General features: G+C 39.0%; 2 protein-coding genes across 5 annotated transcripts in view; both read right to left on the bottom strand.

Annotated features, from left to right (window-relative positions):
* Positions 1–6,455, bottom strand: part of gapvd1 (GTPase activating protein and VPS9 domains 1) — a 32,807-nt gene extending 26,352 nt beyond the window's left edge. For all 4 annotated transcript variants that reach the window (XM_026186778.1, XM_026186781.1, XM_026186779.1 and 1 more), the window contains exon 1: positions 6,289–6,455. The gene's annotated coding sequence lies outside the window, so the exon portion shown is untranslated. The remainder of the gene's footprint in view (positions 1–6,288) is intronic.
* A 3,075-nt stretch (positions 6,456–9,530) lies between these two features.
* Positions 9,531–22,183, bottom strand: unm_hu7912 (un-named hu7912). The gene is made up of 2 exons (XM_026188393.1): positions 21,921–22,183; positions 9,531–14,181 (listed from the first exon to the last, which is right to left on the bottom strand). Exon 2 carries the CDS (start codon positions 14,127–14,129, stop codon positions 10,920–10,922), a length of 3,210 nt encoding a protein of 1,069 aa, XP_026044178.1. The 5' UTR covers positions 14,130–14,181; positions 21,921–22,183; the 3' UTR covers positions 9,531–10,919.
* Positions 22,184–23,274: the final 1,091 nt, after the last annotated feature.

Genomic DNA, 23,274 nt, shown 5'->3' with positions numbered 1-23,274 from the left:
CTGTGATCAGATACCCCACTGTGATGATAAGCTGGCCAAAGGAGGAGATAGAAGCTACTAGGGGTGGGCGGTATAAACGGTATACGGTAGAAACGATATAAATTTGGCCAACGGTAGAGATTTTGACTATACCGCTCTACCGCGATAGAGCATGTTGATGGTGTCATCAAGCTGCGCCTGTTTTGGTCGAAAGCATTACAGCGGCTGCAAACAACATCATCTGCAAATTATGCCGGGCGACAGTAATAGCAAAGAGACGAAGCACTTTTGGAATATGGGGAAAGCCAAAAACTGCGTTTCCTCCACTTCCGTCCCATTGATTCATTAATGCTGAATTCTCTCGCAGCTGCTATATTCCCATGTTGTTGCAGTATATTAATGACTAACCTCGTATTGTGGATGGATTATCTCAGTTGTTCTCCTGACTGAAGTTTGGTCCCTTTATAGCATCCTGCCATGCAATTGCATTTGTCCCTAACCACTAGAAACCCTCACGTTAACTTTTATCGAGTGGGAAAAAGTTGGCATTCATCCTTCTGCTTCACTGTGCTAATGTTATGCTAACGTAGCTGTGTCGCTAGCAATCACGTAGGACATCATTATATACCAGCTAGCCCAACTTCAGTAACCTTACAAATGTCACTGCTGTTTAGTTTTCTGTCTTCATTTATGTTGGAAGTGATAGTAGAGCTGTACGTTTTAATTTTTGATATAGCAAGTCAAAACATTAAGTGGAAACTAGCGAGCTAACTTCCTGCTAACTTCTAACTCCGTTGAATTTAATAAATTCTGTTTTCATGGATGCCTGGATGTTAAACTTAATTTTTACACCTGGTAGAGCAGCAACGCTCATCATTTTATTAAAGATGAAAGAATTTAGACAGCTTTTAACTCTCAGTGATGCCACATAGGGCTGTGCGATTTGACCAAAATCTCATTTCCCAAAAAAAGAATTCTATCGTCCTGATAGCGATATAAATCACAAAAATGTAACAAGTTCTGTAAATTCTGTGAATCTCGGGCAGCTCGACTTGCATGAAGTGTTTCCAGCTGCGCGTCATGTAGCTGGAGTCGAGTGTTTTAACCGATGCATGAAACGATACATTTTTAGACATAAGTTGTAACAGCCTCAGTTTTCTTTAGGAGTATTTATTACACAGGGTGCTGCGGGGAAAAGCCTGTTCTAACGTTTGAGTCTAAGGTCTATTTTTTAGCACCTGGCGGCTCTTTTTTACTTCTCATCCATAAATAATCTGCTCTTTCACGTGATTCAGTTTATTTTGAAAAGTCTCAACAGGATCTTGAGCTTTATTGTGAAAGGTTTATGTGGAACATAAACAAGCGGACACGCGATGGTGTTACCATCGTTGTTGCTAACCATAACGCATAAAAACAGGCGCTTGTCCGTCCGTAGTGTGGTTATATTAAATATAAGAGAAATAGAGAACTTTAAGAAATTAATATAGCCACTACAGTGTCCATCAAAACGATGAAAAAAATATTGCCGTAAACAGTTTATTTTAAATGAAACGATAGACGTTTTTATATCATCATCCGATATATATCGTTATATCGAATAGGGCTGGGCTATATCATACCGTTCACGGTAATACCGGTGTAATTTTGGGCAACGATAGGAAAATGAAATATCGCGATAGAATATGGGTAAAATGCGCATGCGCAGTGCCTTTGTTTACATACGCACATGGCGGCGACGCAGAATGAGAAGAGCGAAAGTGGATCGTTAAATGAAACGGATGAACCAGAATTGGTTTGTAAAAATGCTGCAACTCCAGTGGTGTGGAACTGGTTTAGCTTTTGTCCGTCAGATATACAACAAAGCACTATTTTTGGTAGCGCATGCTAGCGGGCCGTCGTTATTATGGTGTTGTTTGGAAAATACGGCATACTTAAAATCAATCCTTTGATTTTTCTGAAAATCGACAGTGCCCCTTATAATCCCGTGTGCCTTTTGACCTCGAAACAATTTTATGTCGTACACGGCACTAAAAAAATCTGTCACATGTTTTAGTACGACTTTGCTAAGCTACGAAGCTGCACAGCTTGATGGATTGTCGGAGCATTACGGCTATCGTAGGCAGGCGCCACACGGAGTAATACGTACTGTGCTTCAACATAATATTACCATATTGTGTGTGTATAACCTCTTTTTAAGTTTTGTGGATATTATACATGGTTATGCTGAGGATATGTCGGCCAATTTCCACTGGAAATGCCTTTTGGTTAAATTGTCAGCAAGGAATTTGCACTATTACATTTTTATATAACTTTAATGTACATAAAAAACAGCTGCTTGTTTAAGTGAAAATACATTGATAGGGTTTTTTGCACTAATAAAGTTGTGGAGGTGTAAAGCATTTTGTCTAGTGTCAATTATATCGTCAGTTATATCGTTATCGCAAATTTTCAAATGTATATTGTGATAAATATTTTTGGTCATATCACCCTGCTCTAATATCGAACAGCCCTAATGCCACAGTGTTCGTTTGACTTTGGGACCTGAAGAAGACGGAGTTTTGGACCCAGATTACTTCGCAAGCAGCCGTAATGTTCCGGCAATCCATCAAGCGGTGCGCCTTCATAGCTTACCAAAGTCGTACTAAAACATTTTTTGACAGATTTCTGCGTGCCGTGTATCACATAAAATCGGTTTCAGGTCAGTAAGCACAACCAGAATTCATACATAAGGCACACTGTTGATTTTTGAGAAAAATTAAAGGATTTTAAGTGTGCCTTATAGTGTGTAAAATACGTTATACAGAAGAAAAGAATATATCGCGATATATATCGTTACCACACATGCTTCTAATTATACCGTGATATGGATATAGGCCATATCGCCCAGCCCTTGAAGCTACTGACATCAACACAAGCTCCTTACAATGCATGGAGGGTTTCACCCCAAGTCTGCCAGCCTGAGTCTGCACATTAAGCAGGAAGAAGAAGACCAAGGAGTAGTCACTGTCAGTACCAATCTCTACTTTCAATCATCTCTCTATTTTCTCTATTAATTAACAAATTGTGTTATTTATAAAATGTCAAATATTAATGATCAGTGTGAACTAAGGCTTCAGATGTTGTGCTTATCAACATAAAGGCTAAAAAAAACAACAACAACAACAGAAAAACCCACATCAGTCAGCCGTTAAGCTTTGGAAATGACCAAAATGATTAACCAATGATTAGTAAAAAAGGTGCCAATCATTTCCAAACTTTACCATAGTCCAGTGGTTACAGAAAGGCTTATCCATTTTGTGATGTTGAATTTTCCCGTTCCACTACTGATGATACTAATACATTGGAACAACAAATCCCTGGTTGGGTCTTTATTGTACTGTAAACTGCTCTAGATTTTGGACCTTTGTAAATTAACAGATCAGAATAATAAAGACAAAAAAGTCATTTTCTCTCAGTTCAAAAGTCATTTCAGATCTGAACGTAAGTCACTGACAGGTAATTCCCATATGGAAAAGATATATATAAATCTTATAAAGTTTTTATCTGTCTTGTATGAAACTTGTATGAAAAGCATACAAGAGGGAAAACGCATATAAGATCCCTTGAAAAATTATATAATGAAACTTGTATGTTTTGTATACTTACTAAAAAGATATATGATTTACTCATGAAAGTGGCCACTTTCATGAGTAAATCATATATGTTTTTATTATTTCTTTTCCATATGGGATTGGCTTACAAGCACACTTATGGCGCACTTCCACTGAGCCGCTCATCTTCTTGAATAAGCACATTCCTCACATATTTGGACAGAAGTGAAAAAGCAACTAGGCTTTTAAGTGTCTAGCAGAGAGGTTTACTGCCATTTGCCACAGCCTCATGTGCATGCGAGCGTCAATACAATCCACAGAGTAGAGCTACCTGTGAGTCAGTCATGGAGAGCACAGAGGAACTCTAAAGCAGAAGAGAAACCAAACAACAGACACTGAGGGAAGGCATAATCTTCAACTCTGTAAGCTGCATGTGAGAATAAAAGTCGTGGCAGGACAGCCACTGAAATCTGTTAACATGAGTCACGAGAGGACCGAGTGTTCACTCATAACATCTCTAAACGCCTTAATTTATTATCAATGCCAGGGCAAGTCTAGGGGAAAAAAAAAAAACTTCTGATGGTGCTTATTAAATGAAGGAGGATAATGTGAGCAGAAGTTAAGTAGGTTGTGGTGAAGAAAATACTCAGAGGGGAAAATAGAAGACAGGGAGCAAAAAGCAAACCAAGGAGCTAACTGAAATGACTCATTAGCAAAACTCCATCTTGATAACAATAATAATACAATGCCACACCACAATACAATAAATAAATAAATCTCTCATTGTTCTTGCTTTTTTCTCCAGATTTATTTTTCTCATTCGGTTACACAGATATTATTGATAAATTATTGTCTTAAAAGGGGCTGTATCAAGACACCACCGTTAGCGTGGACAATGTTCTGGGACTTATTCTGCGCTTCCTACTTCTAGTAAATATCTCAGCATCGGAGTAAAGGTGTTTGGATCACAGCCCACTCCACCCACTACATGAGCGCACACACAAACCAACAGAACTGAGTGTTTTTTTTATTTATAGATTTAAAGGATTTCACTTTCCACAAAAGGTATCTGCGGTCCCGAGCAAACATCCTCTTCACACTTCCCTTTCTCAGAATTTCTTACACTGCTCAGCAGGCAGATAGTGTACAGAAAATATGTGAGGCTTACGGGTGACCTTTCTCAGCATTTTTCCTGAACCTCAATCCTTTCTGAAGGAGTAAAAACTAACCGTTCGCTGCAGGTTTGGCCAATTTAACCAGCACACACTTTATTAATGCATCAGGACAAGAACTGATGAAACACGAAATGAAACGGAGCAAGAATAAAAGTAAACATCACCTGAGGGGTGGCTGCAGATCATTGTATTACAACAAATTTATAATAATAATAATGATTATTATCATCATTATTATTATTATTATTATTATTATCTGGATTAACTAACAATGACTCCCCACTGCTGCCTGCTTGCTTTACTATTGAGCATTTTGAGCAACAAATTTGAATGGACTGTAGCTGAGGTTTCAGACTGAAAAACTTGAACCTTGGTCAGGCACTTTGTAGTCACAAATACAGAGGAATAAAGTCCTGTTTGCTGAGCCTCAGTCAGATCTGAATCACATTCAATTTTTAGTAAAGACTTAAACTGAAAGTGACTACTGAGGCTATAAACAAAAAAGCATGACGTGATGAGCAATATGGGAGTTATGGGCTTAGATAACTAAGGACGTGGAAACTGTAGCTCTAGTTATTTTACAGGTGCTAAGACTTTACTGCACTGTACTGTACAACAAATACGTGTATGTTTGTGTTGTGATTTTTGTCATTAAGCTTAACCTTGGGAAGGGGGAAAAATTACAACTTTTTTTTAAAGACATAACACACGACAAGGAGCAACGTTTCACATTTTGCAATTGGCAACGAACAGGCTGAATTAAATTTGAGTTAACCGGCTTCATTTTTTGTAATCTACCAGTAATTACTATAATGATAACGGACAAAACCGAGCGATAATTACTTATTGCCAGAAACATGTACCGCTTATTTGAATAGTCGTGTTCAATGACAACATGCTTCTGATATCCTAAGGCCTAACAAGCCTTAACGTTACAAACATCATGTTTGTACCTATGTTTTTACGTTACTTTAGACACCGCACCCACTTTTCTCAGTGAGTGGGTGAAAGCATATCTAACACAAAATCCGAATAAAACATGTACATTTTCTAACTGCCGTGCATTTGTGTGTTTATAGTGTCCTTGATTTGATGCTGTTTCCACTCCTGAGATTTGGCCAAGCAGCCAGCAGATCGAGATGGGTAATGTTAATGCCCGTAAACGCCTGCTCCATTAACTTGTAGTAGATCACCACAAGACGACCCGGGAATCATATCAATTAAACCATATGACCGGTATTTGCCAGCTAAAAGCTATGAAGGAAAGTGGAACAAGGGGCACCCAGGTGTCACACTGCTTCCAGTAAAGACGAACTTGCGAATGCACTGATTTGTGGGACGCGGAAAGAAAGTAGCCCTGTGAACTGGCTAATTTTGTAGTAGCCTGCTAATGTTAACCAAGTTAAACTGGGCTAACGTTTGCGAGCAGGTCAAGCTAATGATGAGCTAGCCCGATAGCTACGTTAGCTTAGCTTTAGGCTGCAAGCTCCTGAGTGGACCAAATGTGAACAACAATACGCGTTACCATAAAATCAGTCACTTACCAAACGTAATTAGTCCGTACTAATTGTTCCCACCTCCTCTAAACACAGCTGATCATAAGATTTCTCGAGTCAGTCAAGTGTTTGTTGGCGGTTAGCGGTCTCACACTGCCTTCTTCATTAGCGAACGCTGCTGTCATTTACTGTCATCACGAGGAGACCTGCGCAACGCGCATGCGCAAAAGGAAGCATTTGGGTCGTTAAAGGGACATTTCACGCTAAAATAGAAAACATGTTTAAACATCAGGTTTCCTGGAAATTAAGGAGGTTTAAACCTTCCTCTTGTGGTACCTTTCCGTTACTATCTCTTATGTTAACTGATCGGTTTTGACCCGTGTCCTAAATCAACCAAAGAATATCCTCAAAACAATGGTTTACCATGCAGTTTGATTGTTAGTTACCTTGTTAGGCTTCCTTATCCATGAAAAGATGGGTTTTAATATTTTTCCTGTGGCCCTCAGGCTCTTTCTTTTTGCAGCATATCTCGTTTCCATTCTAAAAAATTTTTTAAAATAAAAGGGTGTTATGTTACCTTACTATCGTTGACAGGTAATGGAACACACACACACACAAACACACACACACACACACACACACATATATATATATATATATATATATATATATATATATATATGTATTAGTTTTAATATTATAAAAACATATTATAATATTATAAGCGGTATCACAGGTCCTTCCTCACAGCAGCTGCGAGGTTGCAGTCCAGAAAACATATCAAGGACTTGATGTTTTCCTTGTTTTTTCTCAGGGATGCCACTCGCAGGTTTGCTTCTTTAAATCTTCCTGTCGTCTTCAATTCGATGCATAGCTGGTTTTTGCATCACATCCCATTATGTCGTATTTGCCTGAATTGCTGGGCATGTATTGCCAGAAGGAGCATTTCCCATGGAAAGGGGCAAAACATTCATACTGTTATGTCTGGGCCTGGGTTGAATTTCAGTGAAATGAGCCTCGCCCATCCAAGAGATATCACCACTTTTGGATTTGTTTGTTTCAGCAGGAGCAGCTTCAGCAACTGTGACCTCCTCACCAGATTCATCAGTTGTATCCGTGTCCTCTGGTTGATAATTATATCCTTCTTCTTCTCATAAAGAGCTTGGCTTATTGTAGAATTCTTTCTGCATGATGCAAACTTGAAGTCACCAAAATGAGTCGGTCTTACATGTAGATCTCAGTTTGGATGACCTTTTCAGTGAAGCAGTAAGAATAAAAGGGGTTGTTTATTTAGGGAAGGAGACAAAGCGTTAAAGAGAGTAGCTTCTAACTGAGTTAGTGAGCTCACAGTGTGTTTATGACTTTAGCTTTAGCACTACTGTTTTATAATGTTATATCATAACTGGGTCTAAACCAACCCCAACAATAAAAAAGTCATAATTTTCACCAGCGCATTTCATTATATAATTTAGTTTTATTGTTTTACTTTGTTTAAATAGAAATTCTGACAAAGTCAAAAAGCCTTGATACAATAAACAAATTTAAAAGGTACTTTTATGCATTTTATAACCTAAAAATGGGCTGGTCCTGACTATAACACAGGAGGATTTGTATTTAAATAGGCACACATTATATCCCAAATATTTATTTTTTATGCACATATTATGTGTCTCTTTATGGATAACCAAGTGACATTTAAATTGTTTATATATAGTTATATGGAAGCATGGTTATTATCATATTTACATAATATGTTCATCTCTGTAATAAGGTTTTTTTTATGCAGAATACGGAAAATACTTTGGATTAAATCTGTTCGGATCCTTTTTCAAATGTGTATTTAACACGCAACTGATGTTTTGCTTTATTTTATTTGTGAAAGCAAAACTTGATGTACCATTAACACTGCCGTAAAGCTGTGTATGGGACATGATATGAACACTAGAAAAATATGATGTTGTCATCTAATCAGAGCTGAAACATAGTCGTTTCTCCATAATTTCTCAAAACACAAGTTCATAGTTCTGAACGTGCATTTTCCAAAACAAGTTGTGAATCAAACAACTACAGGTAACCAAAAGCTACCCAAAGAGCTGTAACTCATATGTCACAGAGGCTATTTAAAATAGTAATGTTAAGGATTTATACCTCCAACTTAACTGGACATGTACCATCAGTTGTTCAGAACCTCGTGAAGTATGTTTTACTCCCCACAGCATCAGTACCATTGAATCCTAATATTTTTGTTTTTTTATACACACACCGAATGTCCTTTTATGAATGATGTATCAGTAGTGGTTTACTTGTTGCTGTTTTTTTATTATTATTTTATAATGCTAAGTCAGTGGAGCCTGCAGCTGAACTGTCAGTCCCTTCCCCAGTAGTGCTCCCCTGAATCTGCCCTCTCAAATCCATTATCTCCTAGTTTAACAGAACTTCAGGGCTGCTACCACAAGCGTTAGCATGAAATAAACTGAAATGCATTCAATTAATATGAGAGATCCCACCTGGAGGATGAACTCCTGATGTCTTGCTCTCTACCATCGACACTCCTTCACATTGCCATTTCCCCCAGGACCTGCAGATGTCACTGTCGAGATGTTTAGATCAGAATGTACACTTTCCCAAAAAATAAGTGAAATTTTATTTTAATAAAACAAAACAAAATCTCTGGGGAATGTTTCCAGCACCTCGTTCAGTCTATGCCATGACTTATTAAGGCAAAAGGGGGTACAACCTAGTAATTAATAGGTCACTATTGTACCTAATGATGTGAATGAATGTATGCATATAGAATTTTTACCCATACTTAAAGTTTATCTGGTTGACATGTGCATAACCATTGTAATTAATGATACCCGAGGCCTTTAAATGGTATTCAATTTCATACTTGCTCATATTCCATGTGTGAGCCACCACTGGACAAAAGAGTGATGAGTTTCCTACACTGCCTTTTGTACTGTATGTCATGTATGTGTATTAAGTATTAGTTTATCAGCACCAAAGCTGACTTAGATGTCACGTGACAAAGGTGAGAGCATCACCTTTTAAATTTAAAGTCATTTTATGAAAGTTTGACCTTACTTGACCTTGAAAGAGGTCAGAGGTCAAATGTGATATATTTTACTTTTTATAAGTTGCCAATACCAACTTTGTATTTCGACCAATACATGCATTGCTCCACAAGGTGGAGCTCTAATAATATAAAAAGGAGACAACATGACAAGAACTGTATTTATTTAATCTTGTGCCTTTATATAAAGTAGCCCATGAAGAAAAATTCAAAGCCATGAGGTCACTCATTTACTTCCATTTATTATAGATTCATATATATATTTATATATACGTGTGTTATAAACATCACAAAATAGAAACTTGAGGAAGGTCTTGCACAAAGATATAATCAAGTAAAAGGGCAACCTTAGATTAGTCAACAATGGCATTGGAAGCAGGCTTATCATCTGGGGTCAGTGCTGCAGCGCTGTTAGGAACATTCTTATCTCGTAATTTGTGTAAGTGCAAATAGTCTTTGCAGCTCTTGGCTCAAAGGAATTATTAAGTGTTTATAATAAAATAGGATTTTACAATATAGATGTTAAGGTTGCTCTTTTATTGCATATGATTTAATTAGGAACATACTGTGGTATTAGTTACAATAAGGTCTCAAGTTCATGATGTTCAAATGATCTAATATTCAATATATATACCTCTTACATTTCTATGCATCAAATGGTATCTTGTTAACATAATAAATTTAATCATAAGCAATATCAATATTAAAATACCTTAAATATAAATAACATGCTTTGAGCAAAAATAATTATTCATTTACACTGGTAGTTTAAACAACCTAATTCTACAGCTCTAAACCCTTTAGAAATAGCTAACCCTATACATTGCTTTGTGTCAAATGCATTTTTTTTGTTTTCGACTGAAGGCCACTTTCAAACAAAGCAATTTATACAAGAATGACATCAAGTCTTTTCACAAGATGAAATAAGTTCCAACTAAATCGTGAATGGAGTGGGAAAACAACCGGCGGTCTGATTGTACTCCTTTATCTATGAAACAATGACTAATATAATTTTTTTTTAAAAACCACACATCTACAGCATATCAAGGAAATAATACTTAAATACTAATAAACAACAGTTGTAATCTTACAACCACTGTAACAAGATATAAATATATGATTTAGCATTTGTTGGAGAAATTAATAGTGGATGACTGTTACAATATGAAACCTGGCTTTGCACACTATTATGTGTAGGCAATGAAATGTGCACTTAATAAATACTGTGTGCTTCATAAATTGTCTGCAGAGACTGCACAATCATACATGTTCACATCTTAAACACCTGGATAACTGGAGAGCTTGCCTAGTCTACATGCAGGCTATTAACTGTTTAACTGTTCTGTGGGCAACGGGATCAAAACAAGCCAAAAACAACATGTCACAAGTGTGTGTGTTTATGCGTGTGAGTTTTGTGTATCTGTGGCAACAGACAGAAGTGAGAGATAGATAGATGATAGAGAGAGAGAGCGAGAGAGAGAGAGCGGCTGGTCACATACTGTATATACATCTATTTCCAAATCAATATTTAGTTTGCTAAATCACACAATTTATTTCCAGTATATACATTTAGCTGACATCATTATCGTTACTAATTAGTGCTATGCTATATGATATCATCCAAGAGATGGGGGGTGCCCACCCAGTCTAATGTTCTTGGCTCGGATGCTGCCATGATCATGCACATAAACTGTTTCCCTGTTCTCTTATCTATTGGGTATATAGTAGTAGGAGTAAACCTTTTGTTGCTTTCCACAAACTCACACAGCTGATTATAGATTTTGGGGTACTCATGGCGAAGGAAAACTCCTCTGGTCCTGAGCTCACGCTGGATATTGACAAAGCAGACCTCTCGAGCTTTTCTTCCCTCCTCCCCCTCCTTGTCAATGTCTGGTGTGCCCGGAGGGGGAGTGAGGATGAGCGTTTCCATTTCGCTATCCTTCTTGAGTACCTTTTTGTCAGGGCTTGAGGAGGCTAAGGACACCTTTGCATATTTTCGAACTGTTGGTGTTTGGACCCTTGGCGAAGGTCTGTTAGGCACTAGTTCACCAACAGCGATGGATACATTCAAAAGGAAACATTCATTGGGGTCATACTCATGACCTGCTTGCTGCAGTTCCTTGCAGTACTCTCCTAGGTTGTCCTTGAAGCCATCCAGCTCTCTGAGAGATAAGTATGTGGGAGACATGAGGAGGCTCTCAAGCCCAACTTGCAGGAAGTTGTCAGCTGTCTCTGGATTAGCAAAACCCAGAAAGAGGACGCCTCTGCCTCTGGAGAGATAGCCAGCTTTAGCAACTCGTGAGAAGGCTTTGTGGATCTCTGTATTCTCTCTGCAAAACTTAAGAGTGTGTCGACACACACTACTGACACGACCATACAGGCACGTCTCTTTGTGGATCTCCCAGTCGTCCCGGCGACAATTTCGTGAGCAGTAGAAGGTGTAGCAACTGTGACAAGACTTGAAATACAGGCAGGCGTTGAACATATTCTCAATCCGGCTGCATTTCTTATTAGCACACACCATAGTGTCATCTTCATCAGTGCTGTGGTCTGGAGAGCACTCTTCTGCACTTCTTTGTAAAGCATCACACCCACTATCGGGGTCTTTGATGGTGTCGGGGCTGGATTTGGAGGAGGGGAGCTGGGTGTTCAGACATCCTAAGTTCTCGTGCCCAGACAAACCCCTGTCTTTCTCATCATCTTCAGTGATTAGCTGTTTTAGCTGGTCTAAAAGGTCTTCACTGGACTTTCTGCTAGTTGGTGGTTTGTAGTCAACGACCAAATCAGCTAAGAGTTCATCCAGCTGCTCTAGGCTCTGCTGCAGGGAGAAGTTGTTATGTTTCCTATCTTTGGTAATGTCTGTTGCATTAGATGGCTGCTTCGGATGAGCTTCTCTGGGAGATGGTGTTTTTTCATCATCCAGTGTATCCCAGCTAACAGAGTGGACATCACGTCGCCGGCTGTTGCCTGCACATAGGTCATTGTCAGTTATGGTGATCTCTGGAGTTACAAACCAATGTCCACTCTTGCTATTCTTCCACGGATTGCTTGAACCCCTCTCTAGAGAGTTTTCAGACAGTGACAGGGCAGCGTAGCGTCTCGGTGAACTTGATAGGTTAAGAATGACAGGTTGAGATGTAACATCAGAGGATGTGCCGTTCCTTGCTTGGTAAAACAAATTTTCATAACTTCGTCCACGTGGCACTGACTGGTCTCTGTCATGACGTGGATAGAGAATATTGTCCCAAGACTTTGAATGGTTTTTGATTTCTGCTCCAAGGCGACTTGTCTCTGTACAGCTATTGGGAAACCACGGGGGTATGCTGGAGTCTTGTCTTACTCTTGGTGGCGTGTGCTGAGAGGACTGATTAGAGTAACCAGATATGCTTGAGCGATACCAGTCATCTGAAAAGGCCTGAGACATTCGAGGGCGTCGACGACCCTCTGTATGGTATGGCCTTGATGAAAAGTACTGCTCCAAAGGAGAGCTAAATGGTTTGGAGTAAACAAACCTTGAGTTATTCATATGATACGGATTGAAGCGGTTGTCCTCACCATAGTAAGATCTAGACAGTGGAGTTTGAGAAAAGTATGAACTTGCCTCACTTGTGGAGTAAGGCCTGCCGTATACAGAATGTGCAGGCTCTCTAGGAAAGTTGTCTGCGTAATACGACCTGACAGGAAGGGTGTGAACCCATCGAGTCCTTGGATCGTACTGACTGGTCACTGTACTACCATGACTGGTTAGACTGGACCGATCATCCTGAAAGTAAGCTCTAGAGTAGGGATGCACTGGATAACGGACTGCATCCTCGGTATAGAAAAACTTGGTTGGTATGTTAGGATTTGAGTAAGCTCTTTGTTCTTGAGTCAGATATGGTGCTGTTGGTGATGGCATTCTGTGCATGTCTAGATGCTGGTAAGAGATAGGAGACATACTGGTAGTGTAATGGTACCCCTGTCTAAAATCTCCACTATAGCACTCACTTGGAGTAGGCGTTGGTGAGGAGACCATCTGTCGAGGCACATACAAACCTCTGCTGCTACTGGCCTGAGAGTATCTCTGCCAAAGGTGGTCAGGACGCACACTGGGAACCTGCCTTGATGTGTGCTGCAGTACAGCAGCATCTGGCTTGATGTCCACACGGCACCTAACATGAGGGGTTACAGCAGGTTTATCTGACTTGTCCTCCTCAAAACAGTCTGATACATAGAGGGGGGCATGAGGCTGCAGTTTGATAGGATGCACCTCATTCAAAAAAGGCCTGTTTGATGAGTAGGAATCTCGCACTGTTTCAGAAGTCCTCAAGGTATCTGATGCAGCCTGAGCTGCATCCCTCCCCTTCCTGGTCCCTGGGGGAGACACTGAAATGGGTACAGGAGTGAGAGTAGCCTTAATCCTGGGAGCACTTTTAGACCTGGATCTCTTTTTTGAATCTGACCACGTAAGATTGCTGGTTTTGTCTTGGGTGCTGTGCTGCTGAAACTGCCTGGTGTTAAACAGATCTGGAGATGAAAAGCGAAGATGTCCCGGTTGATCCAATCCATTCCACGCAAGATCTTTATTTAATGTCTGATGCTCGGGCCTTTTGTAAGGATACTCCATCGAGGAAGAGAGGGTCTGTGGGTCATCCAGTGACTCAATGAAGTCAAAACTACGGCAGTGTCTTTTGTTGATGATTTCTGATTTATCAATCATTTTCAAGTCACATTGCTGGTTGGAGTGTAGAGAAATGGAGGGGTCAGTGATGGGATTTAGATTTATGTCCTGATACAGAGTTGATGCCAGTATATCAGGGGGATGTGTCCGAGTCATCTTAAAGAAACTTCAATGATCTCCATTCAGTGTGATTCAAGATCAACACAGCCTGGGGAAAGAAAAGAGATGGAGCATAATCAGCGTTATTGTTTTCTCTGCCATAGGAAGGCTTACGCACCCATGTTGGCGGTTGCTGGTCTCAACCCATCCAAAAGTGTGCTTTGCCAAACCAATCAAAAGTTTATTATAAAAAGAAAAAACAAACTTTTTTAGCCAATGACAAAATACAACTGTTTCTAACTTCTGATTGGATGGACAGCCTACAGCCCACCTCAAAAGTTGCCCACTACCCGCTTCCTTTTCTCATCTGATCTCATATAATGGGAAATAAATGAAAATGTAAAAACTAAAGAAGAGATGTTGTGACTTTTAATATTGCATAATTTGCTTCCAAGAGGACACTCTGCAACTTACCTGATGGCAACATGTTTGGAACACCACAAAAACAACAATCAGCTGATCCGAGCAGAGTCGGGCAGAGTGTAAACAACTAATCCATGCCTTGCTGTGACATTAAAACGAGGTCATTTTTAAACTGCAATGTCATATTATCTTAGTAAGACCTTATAAATAACTACACATAAAAATGCTAGTGAAATCTGTTGATGTTTTGTGGGTCTGAAAGGACAAAAACATTTCCTTTCAGATTTTTAAATCCTCAAATATCAGAATTGGTCTTAAAAATCCCTCAGTCAGGCTCTATTTAGAAAAACAAAGGTTGACTTCGGTTAGCATTGCTGCTATACCAAATGTGCCGACAGTGTCAACGCCAAGAATGATGAGAATTTTTCTAAAGAGTGGTGAACAGACCACTCATGAATTGAGACTTTTTAAGTGTCTTCAACATATTACAGTACTGTTCTAGAAACAGTGTATAGTATATTGTATTGGTGCCACAAAGTTAGGAAGAATCAGTCCACAAAATCTGGATCCATTCTTCCAAACTTTGTCACAAGAGGAGATTATTTAGGTTATTTAATGCTTTAATTGTGGAGTTGTATTTTTTAAATTGTTATTATTTCTTTTATGGTGACATTAAAATGTTATGTACTCTACGTGTTTGACTAAAGAATGAGCCTATATGACTAAAAGTAAATAAAGGCTCCCACCTATGCAAAAATAATGAATAATCATAATTCTAGGGCATACCATCAAACTGCTAGCTTGATATAGTAGGTCTTCAACTAGCTGAGAAGTTGGGAAGTAATGCACTAGCTTCTAACAACGGAAAGTTTGTTTATTCTCAACTTGCACATTTTCACTCTCTTTCTGTGTAAACCATGTTGGAAAAGTAAAGGTCAACATGCTGAGCTTCAGGAGTGAGGAGCAACCCCATAGCTAACAGCAGTGTAGTTTACAAAGCTCTTACTTAATACTGTTAATGTAGTTATCAAATGCCAATATCTCACTGAGGGCTAATGAAGGTGAACTGCCTTACACTCCCACTTGTGGCCTACTGCACGTGATGCCTTCTTGCCCCACAGTGGCTCCACTTTACCATTAAAGACTTGCAGCATGCTGCCTTCTGCTGCAGCTAATTAAGAAGGCAGTTTTGAGGGACAAGCCCTATTTTTTAAGACTGAACAAGTGTCTCTGAGAGCAGAATTATCCCTCAGAATATGCACTATGCAAATACATTTCACCAGTCCCAGGGGCAATATATAACAGAAGCAGAGCAGGCTCTGACCACCTGCAACAATGATATTGTTAGTCTTAGAACCAAAGTGGGACATTTGATTAAAGAAAAAATATAAACGAGGAGTCCAGAGCATGAATAATTAGCATCACGCGATTTTTAGGTTCCCAGACTACGATCCAGCTTCCACATCCACTGATGACCACGGATAAATTTACTAAAATATAGCCATCTATGTCGTTCCTCTTACACACTAAAGCATAGTCAATACAACAAACAGTTTAGAGAGCACTACAAAGATGTCACTTTTCTACCTACTCAGATCTGCCTCAGACTTTAATTTGCCTTCATCCCACTCATTTTGTTATTTCCAAAATAGACATTGCGCATTCTCACTTTCCCCTTGTTATCCTGCCCACTAACTGGAAATGGGCTGACCTTCCTAAAATTCTGCGTTACTCATATCAAGGGTAGATATGAACTCGTGACTCTTGATGTTAATAATGCTGCCAAAATTAGAACTGCTGAGGAGCATGAGTTCAGGGCAGATTTTACAGATGATGTGAGAAATGACACTGGGCACAGAATAAACCCAAGTACACCTCACAAAGGGTTTCAACTTATATATATATATTATATTATATATATGTTTATAATGCATATAGTTTGCTTTTCAAAACCTTGATTTATCCAAATATCACAGATCAATGTGAAAGATGAGATTATTCTTTTTTGTAATTTTAATTATACATATATATATATAAACTTCACAAACTCTGTAATCATAGTTTGGTTGTTGGCGATGCATATAAGAATTAACCCTTTAATAGTTACATTTCAGGTCTCTAATATTAGCTATATAAACCTTTACTTGGTGTAGTATTTTATATTTTATATAGAAATCTTGTTGTAACTTACAGATGTTATATCTTTTCTAAAAATGGAAAAGCCACAATTTCAACTTTGGTAATATTTTTCCATAAATGGAATTCTTTCATAAACTATTTCATCTTCTTTGATATCTTTCAGTTGCATCTTACTCAAATTCCTTCATGTTTATGAATGTAAAGAATCATTTTTTGAGTGAACCATAACCCCTAATCATCCTCCTCCCCATCACTATAAAAAGCCAAAATTCAGAATTGTTATTATTTGTCCCAACCTCATTGAGCTTGTATTTTTAGAAAAACGAGGAAAAAACATCAAGTTTATGAATAGTGCAATCAGCTGAATATCTCAAGTTTTAAATTAAAAAAAACTTCAGATACCGATGTGTAACTGTGGTAACTGCATATGTGTAGACGTTAGCTCTGAAGGCTTGGGAGTAGTGATGCTGAATGCCATAACATTTAAAATCTGCCAGTAGCTCCAATCTCGCCAAGAAAACGGCAAACTGGTCCAAGAAACAAAAAAAATCCAAATTGCTGTAAATATGTGAATTTCTGTCAGAGCCTGCAATCTCTGGGCCTCCATGAAATAATTAGGAATTAGTTCAGTTTAAAAACAGACCACTCAACTCAGTCAACGGTCCAGAGGAGAGGTTTACAAGTCACTTTTATATGTAAACTGTTTTTTACATGACTATACATTTAGAAGGGTAACCTAAGGAGCTTGGAAAGAAAGGTAACTGGACTCCTTTAAGTTTCTCGAAAACTTTTCACCTCTCATCCGAGAAGCTTATTCAGTTCTAAGACTAAATGGTGGAGAGTCCCGGGTATTTAAGCCCTCGTGGGAGTCGTGGCAGACAGCAACTGTCTGGCACATACAATCCAGTTTTGAGATCCCTTCCCGCCTTAACGCCCATTTGATCTTAGAACTGAAGAAGCTTCTTGGAGGAGAGGTGAAACATCTTTAAAAAACTTAAAGAAGTCCAGTCCAAGGTCCTTAGATCAGTGTTTCCCAACCTTTTGGAGCCACGGCACATTTTTCACATTAGAGAAATCACGCGGCACTACACCAAACAACAAGGTCACAAAAAGCAGATTGATCATTTTTCCCTGCGCACCAGGTATAGAGGAATTGGCTTGGTTTGTCCCCAGCACTACTCATGCTAGGGCTTTCATCTGGGTTGGAATTTTCTCCAGGACGCAGGTCAGATAGACTACTTTTTCTTTCCAAATATTTATCTATTAATATTACGCGCTGTGTCATCTCACAGCATGACTATTATTAGAGAGGGTAGTTGTACTGCCCTCTATTGGAAGAGAATGTAATTGTTCTGCACGTTACGCCGATCGCTTAGAGTACTAATCAGGTGGAACCAGGTAATGTTCCACCATCTTCCACCTAATCATTTCTCACGGCATACCTATGTGCCACAGCACAGTAGTTGGAAAACACTGCCTTAGATTACCATAGAAAATGTTTTGGTGTTGTTGTCCAAGTCATGGTAAAAGAACTACTGTATATCTAACTGTATATCATTCTTTTAGGGCATTGTATGAATATTAAAAAGATGAACTTTAGATGCAAGCTACAGCTGACAGATGCGGTTCCTAGCATGGTACTAAACGAAAAGGTCCTGCTGAATGAGTGGGTTGCATTCATAATACAAGCAATTTAATCACACCAAACAGACCTCGAGGTTTGTTTAAGCCTTAAAGGGATTTTCTTAGTTTAAATATATGGGTGGCTCCATGCGTGCAAATCGTCTTCAGTCAGAAACTCTGGAGAAGACTTTGGTATGGCTTATATCCTCTGCTGGCTAAGAACTCTACCTCCAGCTCAGTCTGGCGGCTGCTGTTGCCCTCACAGCCCCTCATCAGACTGCAGATACTGAGAGAGTGTTATCAGCACTAATGTTGAATTACAGTTTGACAGATGAATGAAGCTATAACATCTATAATATAAACCCTGTGGTGGTCTGGTCTATTTGACAGTCTGTTAAGCTGAGAAATAAACAATCCTTTCCCAGAATGAAGAATTCCTTTAAAATCTGTTTTATTTTTACTTGATGAAATCTTCACATACATTTTTAAATAAATCTAGGAATTCCCTCCCTTTGTCCTTCATGTTTTTTTTTTCATTTTCAAACGAGTTGAAGTAAACAATAATTTTAAAAGGTAAGTCTGTTTATGTGTTTTATTTGTGCAAATTAAGATAATCCAGATTAAATGTCCTTTGAAATGTTAATTGTAAAGGACAAAATGCTAAATTAGCAAACTGAGTTTCTTACTATACTGCATTTTAGATATTTTAAATACATAAAATGTTTATATATTTTCCAAGTAAATCTAAGGAATTAGGGCTGTTCGATATAACGATATATATCGGATGACAATATAAAAACGTCTATCGTTTCATTTTACGCTATCGTTTGTTTCGTGGTGTCACAAAATAAACTGTTTACGGCAATATTTTTTCACGGTTTTGATGGTCACTGTAGTGGCTATATTAATTTCTTAAAGTTCTCTCTTTCTCTTATTTTTAATATAACCACACTACGGATGGACAAGCGCCTGTTTTACGACAACGACGGTAACACCATCACGTGTCCGCTTGTTTATTTTCCACATAAACCTTTCACAATAAAGCTCAAGATCCTGTTGAGACTTTTCAAAATAAACTGAACCACGTGAAAGAGTATGCAGAGTGTTTACGGATGAGAAGAAAAAAAAAGAGCCGTCAGGTGCTAAAAAATAAACCTTAGACTCAAACGTTAGAACAGGCTTTCCCCCGCAACACTTCACGCAAGTCGAGCTGCCCGAGATTCACAGAGTTTACAGAAAATTTTTAATTTTTGTGATTTATATCGTTATCGGACGATAGATGTCTTATATTGGGATATGAGATTTTGGTCATATCGCACAGCCCTATAAGGAACTACTTCCAATATGTGTAAGGGTGAGTAGATATAAATGTAACATAAGCTTAAAAGACTAACCCAATTAGAAAATTTCAGGCCAACAGCCACAACTTAAAGCTCACTGATTACTAAGATTACTGAAATATAAATGAAATACAGCAATGTACATGCTTATGTCGCCTTTCTGTAGCAAGTATTACGTTAGCATAACTATGTAAAGAAAGCTGCTCTGAATATTTTCCAATAAATAACAGACAACTTTGACGAATCTCTGATTAAAGAACAACCAAAACATTTTGTTGTTTTTGTTTATTTGGGGGGTTTTTTAAGGCCTCTGGAGAGTATTATGGACAAAATGTTCCAACAATGGGTTTTTATGTGTCACACACACACACGGGCTTTCTTGTTGGCACTCACCCACAAGCCAACCCTGAGTTACCATCTGTTCATCATGACGAGAGAGGCCTGACCAGCCATCTCTGTCATGTCTCCACAACACACCTAAATATCACGTCTGTTCACAACAAACCCCGACACACACAAGCGAACGCATACACCGCTATTCACTGATTTTCATGGTTTGTTGCGTTCATTGTCACATTGTAAAGCACAAATATGAATATTTTTCTACTTTTAATATGCAGGAATAGCTATAGTTATATATACTAATTAAAATAGGGTTTCTCAGATTTACAGACAGGAAAATCCAGTGGTTAACAGACAACAACAACCAATCACAGACATTTAGGGGTTTAGTTAAATATTTCATTATGTTTGACCATATGAAGCCATTTGTAGTAAAAACTACTGCACCTAGTGTGACTACTATAACAGTAAAACATGTTTTGTAATGTTGAGAAAAGCTTTGTTCTTCTTTACATAGCGGGTTAGATAGTACCACGCGATCTCTTCCGGCATGACTGGGACCACTGTCTTGAATGCTGAATGTCAGTGTAACACAACTGCGATTGTCAGACTAGCTCTTGTTTTAATTTATTACAAATAAATTACCAATGTCCTATTAATGATAAATCTAGAAATGATTTTTTCCTATTTAGTGGCACTAAATAGGAAAAAATGTTGAACCTAGCTTCCAATCTTTCTATCCTTAAAAATCTAAATAAATACTTTTAAGGAGGGGCTTGCAAAAACTAAGGCCTTGTTGAGCTCTAGTTTTATTATTATAGCACTGTTATTATCATTATTATTAACATTTAGTGAGCATTCCAATGCCCAAATTTGACTCAAACAAGGACACAGCTTTAATCCTTTAATGGATATGGATGAACAGTGCTCATCAAATTATGTCGTTTCCCGATATTGGTAAAACAGCCTTACAAAACTGATCCCCAAAGTAATGCTAGAGCATTCAACTGCACAGGAGATGCAAAAGAAAATTTAAAAAGAAATTGTGCTGCATATAATTTTGAAGGTTGACAGTAACTTTAGGTCTCTCGCTGACACATCTGTTAACCAGAATATTGCTTCCAAATCGCACTGATCCAGGAGGAAAGAGGGAAGATTTGTGTTTTGGAATTTCAGGATGGGACAGGACATCTTGACTCAGTGAATCCACAAATTCCTTCCTCTGTCTTCACGGACTAAGCTTTCTCCTTAATAGATAGACTCCACTTTAGCACAAGTAGAAAAACCACATGCCACATACTGTCTCCATGGCTACGGCACACAGCAAAGAATCCATTAAATGCTCCTGCAGTTGCACACTGAGAGCAAAATCTCAGCCTGAGGAGAAAAAAACATCAACTGATAATCGATGCAAACATGCGTGTGAGCAGATCGACCTGTGCTACTTGATTTTAAAGGATGTAACAGTAATTTTACATAACAGCCTATTCATAGAGCCAAAGGCTGTACTGCATGGTATTAGGCTTTACGTTTCTTATATAAAGCTAAATGTTCTGTATGCAGTCCAGAATTAATCTGAGATCAAATCCATTTGTTTGCCATATTAAAGAGTAACAAAAAGCAACTTTAAAGACTGCATTCTTTCCTTTTCTATCACAATCGTGCTGCAGATTTTCCTGAAACCTCCCGCGCCCAAACCCAAAGCAAGACGCATTGAGCCTCGAAGCCTTACCAAACATTTGCTCTGATACACTCGGGAAAATCTTTTTATTTTGGTGCGGCACGGACGGCCCTCCATCCTTTGTGGCTGACCTAACGCCTTTGAGTCCGGAATGACATCATTAAAAAGAAATAAAACATAAATACTGAAGCAGCCACGGGGTTCAAATCAGGACGGAGCCCACGGAGAAGGCTAAAGAGGGGGAGTTCGAACAAGTTTGTTGCGGTAAATGTTTCGAGAGTAAACGACGGGCCTTCTTACCGTCTCGCCAGTGAGTACATGGCATGCGGTGGACATGGCGAAGCGGCAGCCTTGCTCTCCGTGTGGGTACGGCGTTAGCCCCGCTGCACCTGCTGTGCGCCTGCCGGAGCCCGACACCTGTCCTTCATGCCCATTTCACATGTTGTGCGCTTCACCCCGCGATGCTTCTGTGTGTATGTGCATTTGCCAGTGATGGAGGAGGTGGTGTGTCTGAGCCTGCGCTTGTGCGCGTGCCTCTGGGGGCGTGGTTGTGCGTGTTTTTGTGAGGAAGGGAGGGGTGGTGCTGAGGGAGCTGGGGGCATGTGGCAGTTCGAGCCTCGGAGCAGCACCGCGGTGTCGCTGCGTATCTGAGTCCCTTAAAGGCCTTTGCAGGGGCATTTCCGGGGGTTTCTGCGCTCTGCAGTCACTGATGCTCATCGTGGAGGGAAAGCAGAGATGACAGCTACATTTGTACAGTTTTCAGACGTAGTTTAAGATCAACTTGGATTTCCCGTGGTTCTTGACGTAACTTCTGTTGCTCCTCTCATATTGATGGTCATGAGGTAGAGAAAAAATAGTCCTGTAATTGGGACAACTGACTTTTTTATTTCTTTCTTAATCGCCTTGTTGTTTAGGGAAAATAGTGGAAAAACGTCCCCTGTAATTTTTTAAACCCCAAGGTGACATTTTCAGACAGCTTTCAGGTATTCAGTCCGTTAGAATGTATGGTACAGGGTGGCATCAGGTAATAGCATTTGACTGGCCTTATTCTGCAAATGTCAACCCTGTGGATGTGAAAAACCGCATTTCTATAAAGTCACAAATCCTCTAATTAAAAATTATTGCAGCCTAGTTTCTCCTTTATTATCTGAAGTTTCTTGGCAATGCCTTGATTCAGTCAAATGTCCCCTATTGATTTTAGATCTTTGCTGTTGCAGGCATCCGCTCTGCTTTTAATATTAGACTTAAAACTTTCCTTTTTGATGAGGGCTGGTCAATGGTCAATGGTCAATGGTAACTTTATTGTCCCTGACGGGAAATTGATTCGCAGTATGTCAAAACAAACAACAAACATACAACCAACACATCACGTACACTCATTAAAAAAAATACTATAATATAATATAAGCCTGATAAAACAACCTAGATTTTCCATCGAAAAAAGTGCAATGTGCAATGGCAACAACACTTACAATTTAGTGTTGTTAATTAAGATAATAGCACTAGGTACAAACGACAATTTGTGTCGCTTCGTCTTCACTGCAGTCATTTTATAACGACGACCTGATGGAAGCAGTTGAAAATCGTTAAAGAGAGGATGATCTGAACACAACAGGACAGAGGTTGCCTTCCTCAGCACCTGCCTGTTATAAAA

The sequence above is a fragment of the Astatotilapia calliptera genome, chromosome 12, assembly GCF_900246225.1.
Source record: "Astatotilapia calliptera chromosome 12, fAstCal1.2, whole genome shotgun sequence".
Classification (NCBI taxonomy): Eukaryota; Metazoa; Chordata; class Actinopteri; order Cichliformes; family Cichlidae; genus Astatotilapia; species Astatotilapia calliptera.
This window is presented reverse-complemented; position numbering and strand designations above follow the sequence as displayed.